The 10,307-nt window shown below is 33.0% G+C and overlaps 1 protein-coding gene across 1 annotated transcript in view; it reads right to left on the reverse strand.

The window, feature by feature from the left end:
• Window positions 1-8,294: 8,294 nt before the first annotated feature.
• Window positions 8,295-10,307, reverse strand: part of LOC122271529 (ATP-dependent DNA helicase pif1-like) — a 4,018-nt gene continuing 2,005 nt past the window's right edge. Inside the window, exon 2 of the mRNA XM_043053145.1 lies at window positions 8,295-10,290. Coding sequence (XP_042909079.1) covers window positions 8,295-10,290 — 1,996 coding nt within the window. The remainder of the gene's footprint in view (window positions 10,291-10,307) is intronic.

A 10,307-nucleotide genomic window follows, 5' to 3' on the forward strand; every position in this document is an offset into this window, starting at 1 on the left:
TTTTTTTTTTTTTTTTTTTTTTTTTTTTTTTTTTTTTTTTTTTTTTTTTTTTTTTTAAGCGTAGAATACTTTTTGGTTTTAGCATAATTACGATCTAAACGATATTTAGTAACTGATTAAATATTATTGCGTGCTTTTAATATCCGCTATTATTATTTATAATGCTGAGGTAAATTTGGTTCTAGTTAAATTCTTTTTATTCTTAAATATTTGAATTCTCATTTAAGTGGATCATAATAAACAAAATGGAATTTTTTTCTGAAGACAAAGTTACTTGTAGAAGCAATATTTACTTCAACAAAGTATCTTATAAGACAAATAGTTAAAAAAAAAATAGCAACTTTTTATAATATATATTTATAAATTGCTCAATTTATGCTTCGGAATAACATTATTAGCGTTTATTTCTTGCTAACTTTTCCGCCTACTGATTAACAACTATTTTTTTTAATGTGTAATTCTTATAGTAATTTCTATCTGATTTCGAGCAGAATTGTTTGACAGAGTAATAAAAATTGAAAAATAGATCAAGAATTGAAAAACAGATTTTGTATTTGCTCATTCATTTTTTAATAATTATATTGAAATGACAAATTTAATATTAAAGAAATAAAAGTTAGGTATAAAAAACGATAAAGGCCTAGTATCTGCAAAAATACAGACGAACATATCAAATAGTTAGGATTGCAAGTTTGTCGCGATATTGACTTCTACGATATCTTCTGCAAATAGTCTCATAAATCTGCAATGCTTTTTGGGAATGCTACACAATTTTTAGTCAATTTAAACATAGATAGCGAGATTTTGTTAATATTTTAGGTTCTCAGGATACAGTGTTCTCTTTCCAAGGAGGTGATTTAGGTTCGAGTCTCAGCTGCGGCTGGTTGGTATGAATTCTGTACCCAGATAACACCAATCACTGTGCTGACGCAAAATCTCTTCAGTGGTAGACTGAATCTTCTTGCCGTCTGATTAACCGTGGGAAGTTTTCTTCTCTATGTAATGGAAATGTGGGTTAGTTACATTAAAAAGTCGTTCGCGAAGGCTAGTTTGCCCAATGCTTGAACCATGAGTACCCTTGTCTTCTAGGTAGGGTTTTAAATTACAAGGCCACGAAGTTGAGCATTGATAGTCGTAAACTTGGAATTGGGTTGGCAGTTTAACGCTGGTTATAAAATAAAATGCATTATGATTAAAACATTTTAGAAACAGTCAATGAATGCACAACGCGAACGGGTTGGAGCCTCTTTATTGTTTCGATTTGATGTTTATGTTTGCATCAGAACCAGAACCTCCGAATAAGTACTGTTTGTCTAAGGTAGGTACTCCGACCGCCAATAAGTCTGCGGCAGTCTGGTGCTATGGAAATAGGAAGAGGCCATTTTAGGGAGGGTAGCTTCGATGAAAGAAGTCTCTTCTCTCGCCGAAATCAGTTCTAAAGAGGGACCCCGCACCCCTACTTGAAATTATCATACCTCGTTACCATAGTCACCGCTACAGCTTCAGACGAATGTCTGGCAGAGTACCTATCTTAGACAAACAGTAAGAAGGTGATCTCCGAAGCAAGGGAAGAAGTTCAACCAGTTCTATTACGTAACAAGATTTGCTTTATGATGAGGATAAGTAAAAACTTTTTGCACTCTTCGGAACCGGTTTTTGTTAACATTCAAAGCAAAGAAATGGCTTTTATGAGGAAAATATTTGCGTTTCGGCTCAAAACTGGGTTAACTTAGCTACGTTACAAAATTAAAATTTGTCTAGTTGTCCATTACACAATGGCGAAGAGAAAGGATCTAAAAACTAAAACAGGCAATATCCCAAACATTACAAAGCTATTAGATGTTTGTCGGAGTATTAATATAAAAATGTGTTAAACGCTTAACGGCGAAACATAAGCTAGAATATATTTCGTTTATATTTCATAATGCATGCATTAAATATTTTTTTTTATTGTATTTGTGATATCAGGAAATTTTTGATCACAAAATCATACAAATCTACCACAAATTTCTGTCCTTCTATCCTAGTTAAAGTCAATCGAAAAGAGGCTGCACTAATACCCTTTTCTCCATTTCAGATTTAATCATACGAGTAATAGCAGAGTTTATAAGTAAAGAAAAAATCTGAATCGATTTTCTTACTTTCACAATGATGTTGATCATTTATTCCATTGAAAAATATTCAATTCAGTATAATAAAAAAAAAATTATATCATGTGTTTATCCTTGATACGTGTGATGAAACAATTTAAAAATATAAGTCATCAATAATGGCATTATATTAATGTTTCATTTAAGAAAAATTTATATGTAGCTATAAAAGCGAGCAAATAATCGATTTTTTAAATGCATTTTGTATTATTTTAAATGAAGATAATATCGATTTACTCTCTTTTATTGATTTCTTTTCCTTTTATATTATTAATAAAAGTGAAAATACTTCACTATTGTTAATTACAATTTGCAGTTGGTCGTCTTCGACTTCAGCTTTGCAACGATTTTCCCGCCATTTAATTTGCTGTCAGAGATAATCATAACCTTATATGTAAATATGCTGTCTTTAAAATCAAGATCAAAATGGCATAATCGGAACACTATGACTGGCTTTTTATACGGAACTATCTTCGTACTATTTCGCGTGAGTTTCATCTTTTCTCCTATTTTTAATTCTGGCAGAAAAGTTAAGCAAAGGTTTTTAAAACCAATAATTTTAATTATTAGTTATTTTCCCGTTTTTATTGCTTGTTGCACTCTTGCTTCAGAAATTCTAACTATAGAATGGAGTCCGGCAGTTTTAGGATCTTTTTTTACAATAATATCTCTTACCAGTTTTCGCATCCTAATAGTTTTAAAATTTCTTCTGCTTCAAGAAATTGCCCAGCGTTTGAAGATGTTTCAAGTAACTGTTGCGAAGAAATTTGCAATTTTCTTTATAACGTGGATTATTGCGAGCATTTTCCTTACGATGATGATTTTAAAATATAATTTAGCAGTAACGATTCACCCGAAATTCGTACAGTCTACATTTTTCGAGATTGAATTCGAAAATTTCGATTACTATATTATTGTGGGTGTAATTTATGTATTTTATTACATTTTGAGTCTTCTTTTACCATTGAACTCTTTTTCGTTTTTTTATGTGTTCGTGAACTATCAACTGAAAAAACTCTTTGATCGCTTAAAGAACCTCATAGTATCTGAAAAAGTTGCACGTTATGGCGTTTTTACCGAAAACTACGTAACATTGATTACATTGGTTCACGACGTGGATAGTGTTTTATCACTTTTAGTGTTTGCGGCAATAACCATCAATGCGTCTGTGGTTTTCTACAGCCTGTCTACAGTATTTCATATAGAAGAAAATTTCAATCAGTCGATGAAATTTATCGTTTTTTTATCCTTTTTAAACCAATTCTTAGGTTTTATCGCGATGTCGGCTTCTGCCAGTATGGTATCAGAATCCGCCGAAGACATTTATAATACAGTTCGAATAATACCTTGGAATAATCAATACCCAAATGAAGAACTTAAAAATTTGGTTTCCGTTAGCAAAAAAAAAGTTTACCTGACGGCATGGAAGATCGTGCCTTTAAAACGGAGCATCATTTTTGGTGTTCTTGGAGCGATATTTACTTATGCCATTCTTATTGATAATTTAAAGTTTTTTCAAAAGAATTTTAACTGAAATGCAATGTTTATTCTGAAATGAAAACTGTGCGGAAATTTGCTTATTTTGTATTATGTTGAAGTTACAATAATGGAGTGTATTAAAGATACAAGAAATCTTTATTGCTGACTCCTTGTGAGGCGATATAACAATGAATTTCAACTTTATTTACATTGGATGTTTCACAATCGTCACATTTATTAACATAATTTCAGAAATAAACACGAAAAAATAAAAAACTTGGAAACCACAAATTAATATTTCTATGGACCACACCCTCCTCGCTCCGGACGCCGACCCTCGTTCATGATTCTCATACATCTTAAACGTCAATATTTTAGACAAACACAGAACATTTTGGTTACAAAATATACAATCACTTGATTTTTATGCAAGAACATTTTGTTAATGTGCTAATCGTAACGAAATCGACGATTACTTAGATTTGAAAAGTAATCATATGTACGTATTTGAAGAAAAAAAATTAATCTAATGAGAAATAAAACCAGTAAGAAAAAATAAATCGGAAGCAGTTTTACTCGTTGAAGCGAATTATAACAATCGAAACAGGGAACGCTTTTTACAAAAATTTATTGAGTTTCTTTCCTTCCATTTTTAAAAAATTCACTATGAATGTTAAGATTTACTGTAATCTTTCTCTCTTTTTCCCTCACTTTTGTCTGGCATCTACTCGAGCACATTCTAATAAAATAAAAATCTCGCGAGGAAAATATAAGTTTTCCACAACAATGAACAAATAGTCAATATTTAAAGCAAAAAAAAAAAAAAAAAAAAAAAAACCCNAATCAAATTTGCAATAACTTTTGAACAAATAGGAAATTAAAAAAAAAAAAAAAAAGCTCTCGTTAAATTAAAATGCAAAGCGGCTAAGTGGCCCTATCAACAAATCATATTTCAACTCCGTATTTGCATTTCAGCGGACAGTCGATCGACCACCGTATTGTTTTTTTTTTTTCTTCATACGAGTTTAACAGTTAATAATTCTCTAACTAATAATCGAATCGCAATTTTTTTTTTATATTCCATCGAACTCGTTGTAGATTTTTCTATGCAACTTCGTAATTAAGAGTTTCTAAGTCTCATGGGTCTCTTTGTGGATTGATCGTAAAGACACAGTTCCCAGTAGAACACCTAGGTCAAGCATCACTGGCAGCGGTCGGGATGAAGGATGCACGGTATCGGTGCTCGTTAAACTGTTCTACCGTAAAGTGCTTAGCTTCTCGTGCAACTCGTTGGGATACCATAGCGGGAGAGGAATCCCATCTGCAGAGGATCAAAATTGTGATCTTCTGAAAAATCTTCGGATGATCTTCAAGGATTTTTTTCAGACTCTCGCCAATTGTGCAACTCTAGTGCGACGTAAATAAATTACCAACCTACACAAGTCTTGTAGAATTCAAGAAGCAAAACAAAATGCAACGTAAAGTGCAGAAAATTTTTTCAAAAAAGTTACTTACATGTAACTACATGACTTTTAAACAAATTAGAATTATGGAAAAAAAAACTAGTTGCATTCCTATGACCTGAAAAGTGGCCACAAGATGGAATGTTTTCGAACTAGTTTAATAATTCGCGAGTAACATATCAAATATTAATTTTTTTTAATTCATAGTAATTCATGTACACCTTTCTACACACACTTAAGTAATTTTAAGTTTCTAAATCCTATACTTTCACGCAGAAAAACAAAATGTAGCGTTAAGTTGATCACACAGAACAGCAGTGCCGCAGACCGCTGTTATTATGATTTATTTTTTTAATATAGAGAGATAGAATCAGAATTTAATGAGCATCATCGAAGCCGATTACAGTAAAGGTGTTATTGGAAGCATTTAAAACGGTTAATTATCGAAGTACCGAAAGTTTTCAAACACATTTAGTTGTAGTTATCTTATGCTACTTGTCAAGCCTATTTTAAGACAGATGGGCGCGCTTCTTTTTGTTTTCCAGTGGCGCCATCTATGGCCAAGAATGCAACTTCTGCCCCATGCACACATACGTCACATAACGTTTTCCAGGGAGGACACATCCACACACTATCCATTCGCAGATCGTAATTTTGACCTGAACCAGAACACGATCAATCTCCGATTCAGTACCTCCAGAGATCTCGATTTGTTATGGAAACTTGAAAGACATTGCGACCCAGACAGATTTAGCATGTACCAGTCACCATTCAATACACGGAGAGCTTTCGGCCGGTGTGGATCAAACTCACAACCTCCTGGACATAGGCTCAACGCTCTATCGACCAGGCTATCCCTGTCTACGTATTTAGTTTTTATAATAAAATAAAAAATATGGTACATAAGGCCTTCTGGTGTTTTTCTATGCAGAGTTTAAGACAATGACGAAGCTTGAAGAACAAAAACCGGGTTTAAAAAATACAACTTACTTTGCCATTCGTTAAATAAAAACGTAACTGTTGTAGATTACTACTAAACATCATTATCATAGCGATTTAAATATCAGTATTAGATTGATAAAAACTCCTTGAAATCTGGAACGAAACTTGTCACTTTTAACTGTGTTCGTCTTTCTACCAGATTGATCTCTTAACTCTTTCCACTGAACAAGTTTTTGCACGAAGAAATAAAGATATTGCCACTTGATGAACTTATAACTTTCTTAGAACAGTTGATTAAACATATAATTTGCATAGCACATAAAGTATTTCCAACAGGATTTCATTCTCTCTTTTTTCCATCTTAGTTGCGTTATTTTTAATTCAAACAAGATGAAAAATAAGATGCAAAAGAATCGAAACTAGATAAGAAGCACTAAATTCGAATCATTTTTGACATCACCCTCGTTTTCTTTTTTTTTATAATACATTTTCGCATTATAGTAAGAAAATAGTATAGAAAAGCAGACTTATGAAAAAAAGAAATTTTTTTTTGACACAGCTATAAATTAAGACAATTAGATTTTTGTAATTGACTTAAGACTTGCGGGATACAGAAAGTTAGTGATCAAATTTTGAATTACGCAGTTTAAACCTAAACAATTAGTAAATAAACATCTTATAATTTTGTTTACTTTATTTTTTCATTATGGGTGTAATAAAAAATATCATGTTAACAAATACATAGTATAGGGCGTAAAATAAAAAAAAGGGAATACGTAATAACTTTTGATTTAAAGATTGGATTTTTATGTACTAAGATGCAACTTGTCGCAAATTCTCGCAATAGCTCTCCTGCGCATGTTGTTTTTCTGCGCCTGCAGCGCCATTAGTTAGATGATGTTAAGATCTCGATCTGTGAACGAGCAATTTAGCTCCGTACAGTAATTAGATGCTTAATTGTTTATCTTCTTTTGTTTGTTATTTCGTTATTAAAGTAATTGTCCTCAAACATGTTGGATTCCTTTGTACAGTAATCAAATTGATATTTATTACCCAATAACAGTGGCAGTCCTGGAGAACGGGGTAAGCAGAACTTACCTTGTGTTATAGAATAAGTTTTTGCTTAAAAATTGACACAACCTTAACGATTTGAGGGACTAATCATAATTATGCTAAACTATTTGTTTATACTTTAAGATCAGACACAAAATAAGATTATGGGCCATATCTATTTTGCCAACACAAGTTAATTCAAGCTATTTTTATTTATTTAATTTTTTTAAAGTTATTAATAATTCAAATAAAATTAAATAACAATTAAAGCAGTAGAAGTTACTGTTCATAACTTTATCAGCAAAAGAATTAAATACCAAAATATTTCATAGAAGGTAAAATCTTTTGTGTGAATGTATATTCATCATCATAGTTGACCAGACAGCCCAATGCCTTCCTCTGAAGATTTCTCCATAACGACTGCCGATTTATCTTTGATCTCCAATTCTTTTCATTAATTGCAAGAAAATCAGACTCCATCGAGTCAGCCTATCTCAATCGCGGCCTTCCCCGCTTTTTTGTTCCAATGGGTCTATAAAGCAGTATCTTTTTTATTGTATTGTCATCAGTCATACGTATCGCGTGGGCCACCCAATTCATTCTATTTATTTTTATGCATTTAATAATATCAAGTTGTTTATAAATCTTGTACAGTTCAATAATACTACATTTAGATCAATAGTAGTAAGAGTAAATTTGCAAGTTAAATGATCAGAGAATTATTGTTGTAACCAAAGCAAAATTTTCTCCCTTAATCTTTTTCCTTTTTATTTCTAACTAGCCGCTTAAGGCGGCCAGCTGTCCGCCACGCTAAAGGTTTTCACAAATAAAGTTTTTTAAAACATAGCAGGAAATTTGAAGATTAGTGGACAATTAAAGTGTTCCTGTCCTGCAACGTTGTCTTCATACCCAGTTCTGCTGCAGATGTGTTATAGCTCTTGAGGATGTTTGAAGATGTAACTTTGCTATGGTAACCTAAGGCCTATGGTAACCTAACCTATAATATAACTATCAGGTGGAGACTTTTTTTTTTAAAAAAAAAAGGCCTCAGAAATTGTAAAAGCATACAAAAGTTGCTTTCGAAATCATCATTGGCCAATAGCTGAAAATTACAGCGCAGTTAATAAGATATTTAAGAAACAGCAATAAAATATTCCTATTTCTTCCTAATTTTCCCCTAATAAAATATTAATATTCCTATAACTTCCTATTCTTGTAAAACTTCTTTATAAACAATATTTTTAGTTTTTCCATTTGGTGCGAATAAGTATAAGTTCTTTTCTTCACCAACTCTTGAGCAGCCAACATAAAGCTGTCCATGTGAAAAGCAAGGCTTCTGCAAGTCAAGACCAACGACTTTTAAAGATTGTCCCTGAGATTTATTTATACTCATCGCAAAACTAAGTCGAACAGGAAACTGAAGTCGTTTAAACTGAAATGGATTGTCTGAAGATATGATGGGGATGCGAGGAATAAGCACACTATTTCCTGTTGACTGTCCTGTTATAATCATCGCTTCAATAACATTAGGCATCAATTTTTTCACAATCAATCTTGTTCCATTACACAATGCAGGTGGATCCAAATTTCTTAAAAGCATAATTGGTGCTCCAATTTTCAATTCTAATTTATGTGCAGGCACTCCAGGTGGTTCCAATGAGTTCAAAAATTCTGTCGGATAGTTGACAACTTGATCTATTTCCATGACAGCGTCCATCGACTTGTAAATTTCCAGAGCACCAGGTAATTTTTTTAAAAGTTTGTTATTTATCACGTTAACAATATCATTTGTTGGAGAAAGGATAGCTCTTTCACATAGCCATTGAGGGTTGCAGTAATTTTCATGAATATTAGGAAAAACCATTTCTTTGAGTTCGTCGGTTGTAGCAACACGATTTCCAATATTTTTCACATCTATAAGCCCTTCTTTATCGCCACTAATATCACCATTTCCAAGTCTTAGAAGATTGTTGGCAAATTCCTGAGCAAAGACTTCTCCTGTTAAATGAACTCGCATATTTGTTTTCAGCCGCAGTCTTTGAACATTTGTCCAAATGTAAGATGACTTTATACATGCATGTATTTCATCTGCCTTTGTCCCACGTTGTATTACGGGAAGTGTTTGTCGAAAATCACCAGATAAAACTAAAGTTACACCTCCCATACACTTGTTGTTTTTTAAAAGGTCTTGCATAGTGATATCCAGGGCTTCTAAAGCAGCTTTATGTGACATAGTGCACTCATCCCAAACTATTAGTTTACATCTTCTAAGAACATCAGCTTTGTGTGAGCTTCTGGAAATATTGCAGGTAGGATGCTCGACGGTTGATAAATTTAAAGGTAATTTAAACACTGAATGAGCTGTTCGTCCACCAGACAAAAGAGTTGCAGCAATACCAGAGGATGCAACAGCAAGTGCAATCTTATTTCTTTGTCTCACTTTTGCTAAAATCAGATTTATGAGATAAGTTTTTCCTGTTCCACCAGGTGCATCCACAAAAAATATTCCACCGACGTCATTAAACACAGCAAATAAGATTTTCTCCAAAGCTTCCTTCTGGTCTTGAACCAGATTTGGCTCATTCGAATCAATGTATGATGTCATTTCATCTGTATTGTAATTTGTTGCCCTCAAAATTTCTCTGTTTAAGTCAATGGTATCTGTTTGTTGTGGCAAAGGAAGTCCATAAGTTTTTAAACCAGAACCACCCAATTCTTTGACCTTGTTTTCAAGAAGAATTAATGCCTGATTGAAGATGGCATCATCATAATTTAAATCCATGTCAGTACTTCTAATCCTGGCCTGGTGCAAAACATCTTCAGCCATATTTTCTCTTTGTAAATTCCACAATTCCAGAGGGTTTGCAATAGAACATGTTTGCAACATAATTGCAAATAAATTACGCAGCATTTCAGGTGATCGAACAACAGCAGCTTCTTCTAGCGTGCTTTTCCAGTGCGAGTCATCTTCAAGAAGTCCTCTTACCTGGCAAGCCTGCTTAAATGTTTCGCATTTTATTTCTCCAAAAGTCTTTAAGTCATTGAAAGATGTAGGTCCGTGCACCTCATGAAGCAGCAGTCGAAGATGAAAACATTCGGAATTGTTAGGATGAATAGTGTAGACGCGACCAAGTGCATCACTTGATTTAATTCCTGGGTCTTCAGATACTGTCTGACCAGATTTCCGCCGAACCCACTTTTTGCTGCTTGCAGACCATGT

The sequence above is a fragment of the Parasteatoda tepidariorum genome, chromosome 9, assembly GCF_043381705.1.
Source record: "Parasteatoda tepidariorum isolate YZ-2023 chromosome 9, CAS_Ptep_4.0, whole genome shotgun sequence".
NCBI lineage: Eukaryota > Metazoa > Arthropoda > Arachnida > Araneae > Theridiidae > Parasteatoda > Parasteatoda tepidariorum.